Source organism: Physella acuta, unplaced genomic scaffold (assembly GCF_028476545.2).
Source record: "Physella acuta isolate Inbredline_101_S28 unplaced genomic scaffold, ASM2847654v3 ptg000527l, whole genome shotgun sequence".
Classification (NCBI taxonomy): Eukaryota; Metazoa; Mollusca; class Gastropoda; family Physidae; genus Physella; species Physella acuta.
Genome location: NW_026732046.1, coordinates 653,629 through 671,127, shown reverse-complemented (window position 1 = coordinate 671,127; position 17,499 = coordinate 653,629). Strand labels below are relative to the sequence as shown.

The following is a 17,499-nucleotide window of genomic DNA, read 5'->3' as shown; positions in this document are numbered from 1 at the left end:
GGTTCGAACTCGAGACTTTTCGGTTTAGCAACCATGAGCTTTACCGACTCGACCACGCCGACCCCTGACTGCCGACATTAAGTACAAACTTGACTGCCGACATTAAGTACAAACTTGACTGCCGACATTAAGTACAACCTTACCTGCTGACATTAAGAACAAACTTGACTGCCGACATTAAGTACAAACTTGACTGCCGACATTAAGTCTCAGTTACAAACTTGACTGCCTACATTATATCTTAGCTACAAACTTGACTGCCGACATTAAGTCTCAGTTACAAACTTGACTGCCGACATTAAGTACAAACTGCCGACGTTATATCTCAGCTACAAACTTGACTGCCGATATTAAGTCTCAGCTACAAACTTGACTGCCGACATTTAGTACAAACTTGACTGCCGACATTAAGTCTCAGCTACAAACTTGACTGCCGACATTAAGTCTTAGCTACAAACTTGACTGCCGACATTAAGTCTCAGCTACAAACTTGACTGCCGACATTAAGTACAAACTTGACTGCCGACATTAAGTACAAACTTGACTGCCGACATTAAGTACAAACTTGACTGCCGACATTAAGTACAAACTTGACTGCCGACATTAAGTACAAACTTGACTGCCGACATTAAGTACAAACTTGACTGCCGACATTAAGTACAAACTTGACTGTCGACATTAAGTACAAACTTGACTGCCGACATTAAGTACAAACTTGACTGCCGACATTAAGTACAAACTTGACTGCCGACATTAAGTACAAACTTGACTGCCGACATTAAGTCTCAGCTACAAACTTGACTGCCGACATTAAGTACAAACTTGACTGCCGACATTAAGTACAAACTTGACTGCCGACATTAAGTCTCAGCTACAAACTTGACTGCCGACATTAAGTGCAAACTTGACTGCCGACATTTAGTACAAACTTGACTGCCGACATTAAGTCTCAGCTACAAATTTGACTGCCGATATTAAGTACAAACTTGACTGCCGACATTACGTACAAACTTGACTGCCGACATTTAGTCTCAGCTACAAACTTGACTGCCAACATTATATCTCAGCTACAAACTTGACTGCCGACATTAAGTCTCAGCTACAAACTTGACTGCCGACATTAAGTACAAACTTGACTGCCGAAATTACGTACAAACTTGACTGCCGACATTAAGTCTCAGCTACAAACTTGACTGACGACATTATATCTACGCTACAAACTTGACTGCCGACAATAAATCTCAGCTACAAACTTGACTGCCGACATTAAGTACAAACTTGACTGCCGACATTAAGTACAAACTTGACTGCCGACATTAAGTACAAACTTGACTGCCGACATTAAGTACAAACTTGACTGCCGACATTAAGTACAAACTTGACTGCAGACATTAAGTGCAAACTTGACTGTCGACATTAAGTACAAACTTGACTGCCGACATTAAGTCTCAGTTACAAACTTGACTGCCGACATTAAATACAAACTTGACTGCCGACATTAAGTACAAACTTGACTGCCGACATTAAGTCTCAGCTACAAACTTGACTGCAGACATTAAGTACAAACTTGACTTCCGACATTAAGTACAAACTTGACCGCCGACATTAAGTCTCAGCTACAAACTTGACTGCCGACATTACGTACATACTTGACTGCCGACATTTAGTACAAACTTGACTACTGACATCAAGTACAAACTTGACTGCCGACAATAAGTCTCAGCTACAAACTTGACTGCCTACATTATATCTCAGCTACAATTTAGACTGCCGACATTAACTCTCAACTACAAACTTGACTGCCGACATTAAGTACAAACTTGACTACCGACATCAAGTACAAACTTGACTGCCGACAATAAGTCTCAGCTACAAACTTGACTGCCTACATTATATCTTAGCTACAAACTTGACTGCCGACATTAAGTCTCAGTTACAAACTTGACTACCGACATTAAGTACAAACTGCCGACGTTATATCTCAGCTACAAACTTGACTGCCGATATTAAGTCTCAGCTACAAACTTGACTGCCGACATTTAGTACAAACTTGACTGCCGACATTAAGTCTCAGCTACAAACTTGACTGCCGACATTAAGTACAAACTTGACTGCCGACATTAAGAACAAACTTGACTGCCGACATTAAGTACAACCTTACCTGCTGCCATAAAGTACAAACTTGACTGCCGACATTACGTACAAACTTGACTGCCGACAATAAGTCTCAGCTACAAACTTGACTGCCGACATTAAGTACAAACTTGACTGCCGACATTAAGTACAAACTTGACTGAGGACAATAAGTATCAGCAACAAACATGACTGCCGACATTAAGTGCAAACTTGACTGCCGACATCAAGTACAAACTTGACTGCCGACAATAAGTCTCAGCTACAAACTTGACTGCCTACATTATATCTCAGCTACAACCTTGATTGCCGACATTAAGTCTCAGTTACAAACTTGACTGCCGACATTAAGTACAAACTTGACTGCCGACATTAAGTACAAACTTGACTGCCGACATTAAGTACAATTTTGACTGCCGACATTAAGTACAAACTTGACTGCCGACCTTACGTACATACTTGACTGCCGACATTTAGTACAAACTTGACTGCCGACATTAAGTCTCAGCTACAAACTTGACTGCCGACATTAAGTACAAACTTGACTGCCGACATTAAGTACAAACTTGACTGCCGACATTAAGTCTCAGCTACAAACTTGACTGCCGACATTAAGTACCAACTTGACTGCCGACATTAAGTACAAACTTGACTGCCGACATTATATCTCAGCTACAAACATGACTGCCGACAATAAGTCTCAGCTACAAACTTGACTGCCGACATTAAGTCACAGTTACAAACTTGACTTCCGACATTAAGTACAACCTTACCTGCTGACATTAAGAACAAACTTGACTACCGACATTAAGTCTCAGCTACAAACTTGACTGCCGACATTAAGTCTCAGCTACAAACTTGACTGCCGACATTAAGTACAAACTTGACTGCCGACATTAAGTCTCAGCTACAAACTTGACTGCCGACATTAAGTACAAACTTGACTGCCGACATTAAGTACAAACTTGACTGCCGACATTAAGTCTCAGCTACAAACTTGACTGCCGACATTAAGTACAAACTTGACTGCCGACATTAAGTACAAACTTGACTGCCGACATTAAGTACAACCTTACCTGCTGACATAAAGTACAAACTTGACTGCCGACATTACGTACAAACTTGACTGCCGACAATAAGTCTCAGCTACAAACTTGACTGCCGACATTAAGTACAAACTTGACTGCCGACATTAAGTTCAAACTTGACTGCCGACATTAAGTCTCAGCAACAAACATGACTGCCGACATTAAGTGCAAACTTGACTGCCGACATCAAGTACAAACTTGACTGCCGACAATAAGTCTCAGCTACAAACTTGACTGCCTACATTATATCTCAGCTACAACCTTGATTGCCGACATTAAGTCTCAGTTACAAACTTGACTGCCGACATTAAGTACAAACTTGACTGCCGACATTAAGTACAAACTTGACTGCCGACATTAAGTACAAACTTGACTTCCGACATTAAGTACAAACTTGACTGTCGACATTAAGTACAAACTTGACTGCCGACATTAAGTACAAACTTGACTGCCGACATTAAGTACAAACTTGACTGCCGACATTAAGTACAAACTTGACTGCCGACATTAAGTCTCAGCTACAAACTTGACTGCCGACATTAAGTACAAACTTGACTGCCGACATTAAGTCTCAGCTACAAACTTGACTGCCGACATTAAGTACAAACTTGACTGCCGACATTAAGTACAAACTTGACTGCCGACATTAAGTACAACCTTACCTGCTGACATAAAGTACAAACTTGACTGCCGACATTACGTACAAACTTGACTGCCGACAATAAGTCTCAGCTACAAACTTGACTGCCGACATTAAGTACAAACTTGACTGCCGACATTAAGTCTCAGCTACAAACTTGACTGCCGACATTAAGTGCAAACTTGACTGCCGACATTTAGTACAAACTTGACTGCCGACATTAAGTCTCAGCTACAAACTTGACTGCCGACATTAAGTACAAACTTGACTGCCGAAATTACGTACAAACTTGACTGCCGACATTAAGTCTCAGCTACAAACTTGACTGCCGACATTATATCTACGCTACAAACTTGACTGCCGACAATAAATCTCAGCTACAAACTTGACTGCCGACATTAAGTACAAACTTGACTGCCGACATTAAGTACAAACTTGACTGCCGACATTAAGTACAAACTTGACTGCCGACATTAAGTACAAACTTGACTGCCGACATTAAGTACAAACTTGACTGCCGACATTAAGTACAAACTTGACTGCAGACATTAAGTGCAAACTTGACTGCCGACATTAAGTACAAACTTGACTGCCGACATTAAGTCTCAGTTACAAACTTGACTGCCGACATTAAATACAAACTTGACTGCCGACATTAAGTACAAACTTGACTGCCGACATTATATCTCAGCTACAAACTTGACCGCCGACATTAAGTCTCAGCTACAAACTTGACTGCAGACATTAAGTACAAACTTGACTTCCGACATTAAGTACAAACTTGACCGCCGACATTAAGTCTCAGCTACAAACTTGACTGCCGACATTAAGTACAAACTTGACTGCCGACATTAAGTACAACCTTACCTGCTGACATTAAGAACAAACTTGACTGCCGACATTAAGTACAAACTTGACTGCCGACATTATATCTCAGCTGCAAACTTGACTGCCGACATTAAGTCTCAGCTACAAACTTGACTGCCGACATTAAGTACAAACTTGACTGCCGACATTAAGAACAAACTTGACTGCCGACATTAAGTGCAAACTTGACTGCCGACATTAAGTACAAACTTGACTGCCGACATTAAGTACAAACTTGACTACCGACATCAAGTACAAACTTGACTGCCGATATTAAGTCTCAGCAACAAACATGACTGCCGACATTAAGTGCAAACTTGACTGCCGACATTAAGTCTCAGCTACAAACTTGACTGCCGACATTAAGTCTCAGCTACAAACTTGACTGCCGACATTAAGTCTCAGCTACAAACTTGGCTGCCGACATTAAGTCTTAGCTACAAACTTGACTGCCGACATTAAGTCTCAGCTACAAACTTGACTGCCGACATTAAGTACAAACTTGACTGCCGACATTAAGTACAAACTTGACTGCCGACATTAAGTACAAACTTGACTGCCGACATTAAGTACAAACTTGACTGCCGACATTAAGTACAAACTTGACTGCCGACATTAAGTACAAACTTGACTGCCGACATTAAGTACAAACTTGACTGTCGACATTAAGTACAAACTTGACTGCCGACATTAAGTACAAACTTGATTGCCGACATTAAGTACAAACTTGACTGCCGACATTAAGTACAAACTTGACTGCCGACATTAAGTCTCAGCTACAAACTTGACTGCCGACATTAAGTACAAACTTGACTGCCGACATTAAGTACAAACTTGACTGCCGACATTAAGTCTCAGCTACAAACTTGACTGCCGACATTAAGTGCAAACTTGACTGCCGACATTTAGTACAGACTTGACTGCCGACATTAAGTCTCAGCTACAAATTTGACTGCCGATATTAAGTACAAACTTGACTGCCGACATTACGTACAAACTTGACTGCCGACATTAAGTCTCAGCTACAAACTTGACTGCCAACATTATATCTCAGCTACAAACTTGACTGCCGACATTAAGTCTCAGCTACAAACTTGACTGCCGACATTAAGTACAAACTTGACTGCCGAAATTACGTACAAACTTGACTGCCGACATTAAGTCTCAGCTACAAACTTGACTGCCGACATTATATCTAAGTTACAAACTTGACTGCCGACATTAAATCTCAGCTACAAACTTGACGGCCGACATTAAGTACAAACTTGACTGCCGACATTAAGTACAAACTTGACTGCCGACATTAAGTACAAACTTGACTGCCAACATTAAGTACAAACTTGACTGCAGACATTAAGTGCAAACTTGACTGCCGACATTAAGTACAAACTTGACTGCCGACATTAAGTCTCAGTTACAAACTTGACTGCCGACATTAAATACAAACTTGACTGCCGACATTAAGTACAAACTTGACTGCCGACATTATATCTCAGCTACAAACTTGACCGCCGACATTAAGTCTCAGCTACAAACTTGACTGCAGACATTAAGTACAAACTTGACTTCCGACATTAAGTACAAACTTGACCGCCGACATTAAGTCTCAGCTACAAACTTGACTGCCGACATTACGTACATACTTGACTGCCGACATTTAGTACAAACTTGACTACCGACATCAAGTACAAACTTGACTGCCGACAATAAGTCTCAGCTACAAACTTGACTGCCTACATTATATCTCAGCTACAATTTTGTCTGCCGACATTAACTCTCAACTACAAACTTGACTGCCGACATTAAGTACAAACTTGACTACCGACATCAAGTACAAACTTGACTGCCGACAATAAGTCTCAGCTACAAACTTGACAGCCTACATTATATCTTAGCTACAAACTTGACTGCCGACATTAAGTCTCAGTTACAAACTTGACTGCCGACATTAAGTACAAACTTGACTGCCGACGTTATATCTCAGCTACAAACTTGACTGCCGATATTAAGTCTCAGCTACAAACTTGACTGCCGACATTTAGTACAAACTTGACTGCCGACATTAAGTCTCAGCTACTAACTTGACTGCCGACATTAAGTACAAACTTGACTGCCGACATTAAGTACAAACTTGACTGCCGACAGTAAGTACAACCTTACCTGCTGACATAAAGTACAAACTTGACTGCCGACATTACGTACAAACTTGACTGCCGACAATAAGTCTCAGCTACAAACTTGACTGCCGACATTAAGTACAATCTTGACTGCCGACATTAAGTACAAACTTGACTGCCGACATTAAGTCTCAGCAACAAACATGACTGCCGACATTAAGTGCAAACTTGACTGCCGACATCAAGTACAAACTTGACTGCCGACATTAAGTCTCAGCTACAAACTTGACTGCCTACATTATATCTCAGCTACAACCTTGATTGCCGACATTAAGTCTCAGTTACAAACTTGACTGCCGACATTAAGTACAAACTTGACTGCCGACATTAAGTGCAAACTTGACTGCCGACATTAAGTACAATTTTGACTGCCGACATTAAGTACAAACTTGACTGCCGACCTTACGTACATACTTGACTGCCGACATTTAGTACAAACTTGACTGCCGACATTAAGTCTCAGCTACAAACTTGACTGCCGACATTAAGTACAAACTTGACTGCCGACATTAAGTACAAACTTGACTGCCGACATTAAGTCTCAGCTACAAACTTGACTGCCGACATTAAGTACCAACTTGACTGCCGACATTAAGTACAAACTTGACTGCCGACATAATATCTCAGCTACAAACATGACTGCCGACAAAAAGTCTCAGCTACAAACTTGACTGCCGACATTAAGTCTCAGCTACAAAATTGACTGCCGACATTAAGTCTCAGCTACAAACTTGACTGCCGACATTAAGTCTCAGCTACAAACTTGACTGCCGACATTAAGTCTCAGCTACAAACTTGACTGCCGACATTAAGTCTCAGCTACAAACTTGACTGCCGACATTAATTTTTAGCTACAAACTTGACTGCCGACATTAAGTCTCAGCTACAAACTTGACTGCCGACATTAAGTACAAACTTGACTGCCGACATTAAGTACAAACTTGACTGCCGACATTAAGTACAAACTTGACTGCCGACATTAAGTCTCAGCTACAAACTTGACTGCCGACATTAAGTACAAACTTGACTGCCGAAATTACGTACAAACTTGACTGCCGACATTAAGTCTCAGCTACAAACTTGACTGCCGACATTATATCTACGCTACAAACTTGACTGCCGACAATAAATCTCAGCTACAAACTTGACTGCCGACATTAAGTACAAACTTGACTGCCGACATTAAGTACAAACTTGACTGCCGACATTAAGTACAAACTTGACTGCCGACATTAAGTACAAACTTGACTGCCGACATTAAGTACAAACTTGACTGCAGACATTAAGTGCAAACTTGACTGCCGACATTAAGTACAAACTTGACTGCCGACATTAAGTCTCAGTTACAAACTTGACTGCCTACATTATATCTTAGCTACAAACTTGACTGCCGACATTAAGTCTCAGTTACAAACTTGACTGCCGACATTAAGTACAAACTGCCGACGTTATATCTCAGCTACAAACTTGACTGCCGATATTAAGTCTCAGCTACAAACTTGACTGCCGACATTTAGTACAAACTTGACTGCCGACATTAAGTCTCAGCTACAAACTTGACTGCCGACATTAAGTCTTAGCTACAAACTTGACTGCCGACATTAAGTCTCAGCTACAAACTTGACTGCCGACATTAAGTACAAACTTGACTGCCGACATTAAGTACAAACTTGACTGCCGACATTAAGTACAAACTTGACTGCCGACATTAAGTACAAACTTGACTGCCGACATTAAGTACAAACTTGACTGCCGACATTAAGTACAAACTTGACTGCCGACATTAAGTACAAACTTGACTGTCGACATTAAGTACAAACTTGACTGCCGACATTAAGTACAAACTTGACTGCCGACATTAAGTACAAACTTGACTGCCGACATTAAGTACAAACTTGACTGCCGACATTAAGTCTCAGCTACAAACTTGACTGCCGACATTAAGTACAAACTTGACTGCCGACATTAAGTACAAACTTGACTGCCGACATTAAGTCTCAGCTACAAACTTGACTGCCGACATTAAGTGCAAACTTGACTGCCGACATTTAGTACAAACTTGACTGCCGACATTAAGTCTCAGCTACAAATTTGACTGCCGATATTAAGTACAAACTTGACTGCCGACATTACGTACAAACTTGACTGCCGACATTTAGTCTCAGCTACAAACTTGACTGCCAACATTATATCTCAGCTACAAACTTGACTGCCGACATTAAGTCTCAGCTACAAACTTGACTGCCGACATTAAGTACAAACTTGACTGCCGAAATTACGTACAAACTTGACTGCCGACATTAAGTCTCAGCTACAAACTTGACTGACGACATTATATCTACGCTACAAACTTGACTGCCGACAATAAATCTCAGCTACAAACTTGACTGCCGACATTAAGTACAAACTTGACTGCCGACATTAAGTACAAACTTGACTGCCGACATTAAGTACAAACTTGACTGCCGACATTAAGTACAAACTTGACTGCCGACATTAAGTACAAACTTGACTGCAGACATTAAGTGCAAACTTGACTGTCGACATTAAGTACAAACTTGACTGCCGACATTAAGTCTCAGTTACAAACTTGACTGCCGACATTAAATACAAACTTGACTGCCGACATTAAGTACAAACTTGACTGCCGACATTAAGTCTCAGCTACAAACTTGACTGCAGACATTAAGTACAAACTTGACTTCCGACATTAAGTACAAACTTGACCGCCGACATTAAGTCTCAGCTACAAACTTGACTGCCGACATTACGTACATACTTGACTGCCGACATTTAGTACAAACTTGACTACTGACATCAAGTACAAACTTGACTGCCGACAATAAGTCTCAGCTACAAACTTGACTGCCTACATTATATCTCAGCTACAATTTAGACTGCCGACATTAACTCTCAACTACAAACTTGACTGCCGACATTAAGTACAAACTTGACTACCGACATCAAGTACAAACTTGACTGCCGACAATAAGTCTCAGCTACAAACTTGACTGCCTACATTATATCTTAGCTACAAACTTGACTGCCGACATTAAGTCTCAGTTACAAACTTGACTACCGACATTAAGTACAAACTGCCGACGTTATATCTCAGCTACAAACTTGACTGCCGATATTAAGTCTCAGCTACAAACTTGACTGCCGACATTTAGTACAAACTTGACTGCCGACATTAAGTCTCAGCTACAAACTTGACTGCCGACATTAAGTACAAACTTGACTGCCGACATTAAGAACAAACTTGACTGCCGACATTAAGTACAACCTTACCTGCTGCCATAAAGTACAAACTTGACTGCCGACATTACGTACAAACTTGACTGCCGACAATAAGTCTCAGCTACAAACTTGACTGCCGACATTAAGTACAAACTTGACTGCCGACATTAAGTACAAACTTGACTGAGGACAATAAGTATCAGCAACAAACATGACTGCCGACATTAAGTGCAAACTTGACTGCCGACATCAAGTACAAACTTGACTGCCGACAATAAGTCTCAGCTACAAACTTGACTGCCTACATTATATCTCAGCTACAACCTTGATTGCCGACATTAAGTCTCAGTTACAAACTTGACTGCCGACATTAAGTACAAACTTGACTGCCGACATTAAGTACAAACTTGACTGCCGACATTAAGTACAATTTTGACTGCCGACATTAAGTACAAACTTGACTGCCGACCTTACGTACATACTTGACTGCCGACATTTAGTACAAACTTGACTGCCGACATTAAGTCTCAGCTACAAACTTGACTGCCGACATTAAGTACAAACTTGACTGCCGACATTAAGTACAAACTTGACTGCCGACATTAAGTCTCAGCTACAAACTTGACTGCCGACATTAAGTACCAACTTGACTGCCGACATTAAGTACAAACTTGACTGCCGACATTATATCTCAGCTACAAACATGACTGCCGACAATAAGTCTCAGCTACAAACTTGACTGCCGACATTAAGTCACAGTTACAAACTTGACTTCCGACATTAAGTACAACCTTACCTGCTGACATTAAGAACAAACTTGACTACCGACATTAAGTCTCAGCTACAAACTTGACTGCCGACATTAAGTCTCAGCTACAAACTTGACTGCCGACATTAAGTACAAACTTGACTGCCGACATTAAGTCTCAGCTACAAACTTGACTGCCGACATTAAGTACAAACTTGACTGCCGACATTAAGTACAAACTTGACTGCCGACATTAAGTCTCAGCTACAAACTTGACTGCCGACATTAAGTACAAACTTGACTGCCGACATTAAGTACAAACTTGACTGCCGACATTAAGTACAACCTTACCTGCTGACACCCACGTAAGTTCTTTAGCTAACCTCTTCAGTTTTTGGAATTTTATGAAAATTTTTTGTTTTTTAATAAATTATCAAAATAAATTTTAAAATAATTTCTATTTTTAAGATTGACATATTTAGATTTAACTACCTGTATTTTAAATCTTGCCGAAATGATAATTTAAGGTTTGAATCCATTTCTACATATCAATATAGTGGTATTTTACAATGATTACAGTCTATTACTAGTGGTAAGAGTTGTATAAGTTATCTAGCAGTGTATAATGACTTACCAATTTCCTCTTGTCATCCCCACACAGCGTGCTAGTGGCTTCCAACGACATTGTAAAAATCTCTGATTTTGGCACAAGTCGTGAATGGAATGAGAAGAGCACAAAGATGTCATTTGCTGGCACAGTGGCATGGATGGCCCCGGAGGTCATACGCAGCGAAATGTGCAGCGAGAAAGTGGACATTTGGTAATTCTACACAATTTTCTTACGTCACTTAAACTTTTTTTTCAATTAGACAATTCTGCCATTTTAGCAGATTATGCACATCAGCTATTGCTTATTCAGATAATCATTATCAATATATCTTAAAAGATATGCTGTGCAAAGATATGCAATTATGAAAAAAATATGATTATTTCCAGGACAAAATTTCAAAATGTTAATCAGTTGATTATGTTGTATGTAGGTCTTATGGTGTTGTATTATGGGAGCTGCTGACTGCTGAAGTGCCCTATACGGATGTGAACTCATCTGCCATCATTTGGGGAGTGGGCAGCAACTGTCTCCATCTGCCCGTGCCCAGCACCTGCCCAGAGGGTTTCAAGCTGCTCATGAGGCAGTGCTGGTCAGTTCAGCTCATTGCTACATCTGTTGTTTGATGCATCAGTTGGTCTTGCTATAATTTTTGCTACATTAATTGCAGGCTAAATAAGTTGGTTAAGCTATAACTCTTTGTTACATCAATTACTTGTAACTGTAATTCCTGTTCTAAGTTCTTTGCTTTAGTTTGATTTAGTTTAAGGGCATGGCGGGTGATGAAAACCAAATCAGCCTATTGCTTATTTCTAAACCTAATGCTATCATATTTACCATATAGTTGTAACTTAAAGAGTTAAAACTAAAAATTAAAAAATGGCTAAATATTTTCTGCCTTTGCCATGTTAATGGCGGCCACCTTGGATTATATTTACTTAATTTGGTATTCATCACCCACCCATGTGTGTATGGTTAGATATTAATCAGATCTACTTCACCTGCAGGAGCGCCAAGCCTAGGAACAGGCCATCCTTCCGGCAGATTTTGATGCACCTGGAGATTGCCTCGTCAGAACTGCTGAGCTACTCCAGGGAGGAGTTTGCTGATTCACAGGTCAATGTTTGAGATGGTCAATATTTGAGTTGGTCAATATTTGGGCTGGTCAATATTTGGGCTGGTCAATATTTGGGCTGGTCAATGTTTGGGCTGGTCAATATTTGGGCTGGTAAATATTTAAGCTGGTCAATATTTGGGCTGGTCAATATTTGAGCTGGTCAATATTTGGGCTGGTCAATATTTCGGCTGGTCAATATTTGAGCTGGTCAATGTTTGGGCTGGTCAATATTTTAGCTGGTCAATATTTTAGCTGGTCACAACTTTAGTTGGTCATAATTTTGTTGGATTTTTTTTGTTTTTTGATAATCTTATTTTGGGTACATCAAAGCAGGACCTTTATAGATGAATTTGTTAGCTGTAATAATGTGGATTTTCTACTTCATCTGTTTCAAAATGCTTGCTATTGTTTTATATCATGTGATTCATCCTAGTCATCTCTTGATTGATTTATTTCCTAACAGTCTATATGGAGGACAGAAATCCGAGAAAACTTCCAGAAAATGAAGGCTGAAGGTTCAAACCTGCCACAGTTGGAGGAGGAACTGATCAAAAGGAGGAAGGAGGAGTTACGGTAAACAATTGTTCTCTCCCTTGGTTTATAGTTATGAGCCATTAACTGGAGTAGTGTGATAACATTATTGCTGCAACGTTACCTGAAACGTTTATGTCCAACTTTAATTATCGCTTAAGAGAGTGATCTGATCTTATGTAAGCACTGCTAGGGGGGGGGGATAACTAAAAATCTACCCTTCTAGGCTTATCTAACTAACTACTGTCCGGTCAGTGCAAGTCCGGTAACCCAGACTGGTTAATAACCTAACCTTAGTCTAAATTAAAAACAAAAATACTTTTAACAATTTAATAAAATTTATTTCATGGAACCAAAAGTTATTATAAAAAAAACTAGAATCTATCTAGATAAAATAAAACACTCAAGACATACAAAACAAACAGAACTCAACGAAACAAAACACTACGTTCGACTATTTGATGGTGCTGCACCGACTTATGATGTCTAGGATGGTCCAGGCCCTGACACACAGAAACCTCCCTTCATCCATTCTCGACATCCAAAAGTCCACACCAAACAAAACACTACGTAAAACCACTACGTACAATACCTTACGTACAACACATTACGTAGAAAACAATACGTACACAACAAACTTTTTACATCAAACAAAACAATTCATATATAACAAAACACCCAGCCAAGTTGCACAAGCAACCTCACTGGAAGGGGGGGGGGGAGAGAAAAAGAAAAGGAAAACATAAGAAAAATGCATGGTAATGGCAGATATATACATAAATATATACACAAGTTCAAAATGCTACCTACTACTACTATCTAGCTAAATCCTCGAGTAAACTAATCCTTACTATACAATTCTAAAAGCAATTCTTAAAAACAACTAACCACTGTCTAAAGAAGAACTAGCAACTTAAAAATAACGTGTAAACAAATTCATTGTAGAACCAATCTTTCCTACACAAGGAGCAGCCCGAAGCCATTGGTCTACATAAACAATATCCATATTGATAACATTAAAGTTAACACACTCCGCTAAGGCCCCAATGAAGGCAGACACAAAGCAAGCGATACTCAACATGACGTTGCACGAAACAGCACACACATTAATTTTAAACAACCTAAAACTCGAGGCAACTAAAATATACTAATCTAATTACTGTCTAAAACAACTGACTATTGACTAAGCCAATCCTAGTCAATAACACATCATAAAACAATCAAGTAAATGCACACACGCATTCACACCAGTTTAGGAAACATTCCTAAACACACTGACCTAAACCACGTGGTCCGAAACACACGCCACGGGTTTAGAAAACACAATAATACATTTTAAAAAAATAACAAAATAACATACCACGTGCATACCAGACATGCCGATGCTCACTATCTCGTTTTAGACGAAAATGAAAGAAAACGAGAAACATCGGCAGTCGCATTCATACAAACCACATAAAGATAAAGTAAAAAAACAAATACCTCCACGCGTGAGGTGCGCCACGCGCCCACACCCGACCTACATCTCGCCTCGGGTCAAAAAAAGGAAGAAAATCGTCCGAGCGGTCAATTTATACTGACCGCTTCGAGCGGAAGGGGACCCCGTGGCCGTTCCCCATTGGACCACCATGCACTCAGATTCGCACCAAATAAAATAATACAAAATAATCCATCCACCCGCACACATTCACCCCTTTTTAAAATCTTACAGTCCCTGTAAGACAAAAAATGCATATAACAATCTTAAAATAAAACATGCACCCATCTCTTACATGTGAGCGGCTGGAGTGTGTTTATCTGTTATTATAATTATTTGTAACTAAGAAGGCGAATGTCGCTTTTTATGTTCCTTTGAGGATTGTTGTGGTTTTTAGTTAAGTAGTCCGCTATTATGGCGCTGATATGATTTTTATTTTAAAATGATTGATAGCCTGGTTATTGTGTCTTGCTTATATTTTGATGTTATTATTTATGCAAACTTTGTTTTGGAGTGTGGCTCCACTTTGCTTTATATCCTGAATGTAAGTTACTGATTATTGTATTAGGGACTATTTTCTTGTGCGTAGCATTGGTTTCTTTGTTCGTAGATTGGTTTCTTTGTTCGTGAATGTGGTGTGTCGACATGGAGGGACATTCTGCTGGAATGTCGAGGCCTGTGTGTTGAAGAGTTTCTGTGTCACGTTTATGTGGTGTATGGTAACGTAGGGTTATTTTTATAGTGTTTTATTATGTTTTCCATATTTTTGTGTGCTTATTTTGTATACAAAGTGACTATATACTAGATCTATTTAGTCTTGACTTTGAGAAGTTTCTAGGTTCGTTTTATCCAGACCACGTGGTAGCACGATGGCCTGGGTTTAGTCATGGATTATTGTAGATTTTACTTTCATTTATGAGAGCCTCTTGTTTAGGCTGACAATTGTGTCAGCTTACTGCTTTGTATATAACTTTTCTTTGTAAAGTAATTAATTTATTTGTTTTCCTTTTTCTAGGACGAAGTCCGAAATTGGGTGTTTTGTTTGATGTAAAAAGTTTGTTTCGTTTGGTTCTGTTTTGTCAGTTTTTATCTGTTCTTTTTTTATAACTTTTGGTTCCATATTTTGTTGAATAAATTTTATACTAGTCATTCTTGATAAATAAATTTTATTAACTGTAAAAGTTTTTGTTTTATTTTAGTAGCTTATTATTTAGACTAAGGTTAGGGTTTAACCACTGTGGGTTCTACCACGGTTGCACTGACCGGACAGTAGTTAAGTAGATAAGCCTAGGGAAGGGTAGGGTAGATTTTCAAGCCTATAAGCTTGAATGCAAGAAAAAAACAATTTCCATTAACATTAATCTTGCGTCTGTGCTCCCTAAAAAAACTCAAGGCACCAAGATAGTGTTCCCTTCACTGAGGGCTGATCCGCGCTACTAGTCCTGTCGGTCGTTCATCCGGAAGGACAAGGGGGGGAGGGTCAGTCTAGACCCGCCCGCTACTAATGGCACACGTTGCCTGTCCATCCCGTCCACCTGCGTGTTCTGGTTCTGGCTTCAGCGTAAGACCACCGGTAAAACGTCCGCTTAGTTGGTTCAGATATGACGCAACCGTCTTGCTCCACTGGCTCTCGTGCTGTTGCCCGCCTCCAAACCATGTGTCCGCCTCGACACACCTGCGGGGCGGGTGTCCAGTTAGCCCTCTTAGTGGGTCAAGAGCTGACGCAACCACCTTGCACCACTGGCTCTCAGTCTGTTCCACGCCCCATGATAGTGCCTTGGTATAGACACACCTGCGGTGCGGTGTCCAGGTAGCCCTCTTTGTGGGTCAAGAGATGACGCCATAAGCCGTTCGTTGTTCACCGGTCTGCCGTACACACCAGATCCGTGCCACGCCCGTGTGTGTTGTCCAGTCTAGACCACACGAGGCCGCCATCTTCATCACACGCCAGGTCCAGCGCCACACACCGTGCCTTGTCCAGCCACGCACACTGAAGGCTCGCCGAGGCACGTCTCTCCGCCAACCTGACTGGGTGTTTAAACAACAAACAATCCCTACACTACACACAATCTACACACATATGGTTCCAAAAAGGGCCTATCAAGAAAAAAATGTATCTAAGCTAATCCTAGCCCTATCAAAACAAAAATTTAACTAGACTAAAGCACTGACCCACTCGTGCTACCAATTTGTAAGCCCTGCTAGGGGGGGGGGGGGATACCTTAAAATCTATCTAACTGTCCGGGTCAGTGCAACCGTGGTGAAACCCACGGTGGTTATATCTTATCCTTAGTCTAAATAAAATACTAAAATAAGACAAAAACTTTAACAGTTAATAAAATTTATTTCATGGAACCAAAATTATATAAATAAAAAAACAGATTAACAAAACAGAACTTTAACGTAACAAAACAAACTTTTTACACCACACAAAACATTACGTTTGACCATTTGATGGTGTTGCGCCGACTTATGATGTCTAGGATGGTCCAGGCCCTGACACACAGAAACCTCCCTTCATCCATTCTCGACATCCAAAAGTCCACACCAAACAAAACACAACGTACAACCACTACGTACAATACATTACGTAGAGGACATTACGTACAAAACAATATATACAAAACAATTTATATACGACAAAACACCCAGCCAAGTTGCCCAAGCAACCTCACTCCACGCGTGAGGTGCCACACTTAATTGACTTTTTTAAAAACTTGATGTTAATTAACCCATTAATAAAACCTATACTTATTACCCTCCACACATAACCAGGTTCTAATTAACCCACATTTAGCCTAGTTAGTAGTACTAATCAACCCCTACCTATGACCCATATAATATATTGTTATGCTAATCGACTCTCTCATGTTT

General features: G+C 40.2%; 1 protein-coding gene across 1 annotated transcript in view; it reads left to right on the top strand.

Annotated features, from left to right (window-relative positions):
- Nucleotides 1-17,499, top strand: part of LOC131945144 (mitogen-activated protein kinase kinase kinase 13-like) — a 38,442-nt gene that overhangs the window by 15,859 nt on the left and 5,084 nt on the right. Inside the window, 4 exon segments of the mRNA XM_059306150.1 lie at nt 11,555-11,713; nt 11,934-12,092; nt 12,508-12,616; nt 13,081-13,190. Coding sequence (XP_059162133.1) covers nt 11,555-11,713; nt 11,934-12,092; nt 12,508-12,616; nt 13,081-13,190 — 537 coding nt within the window.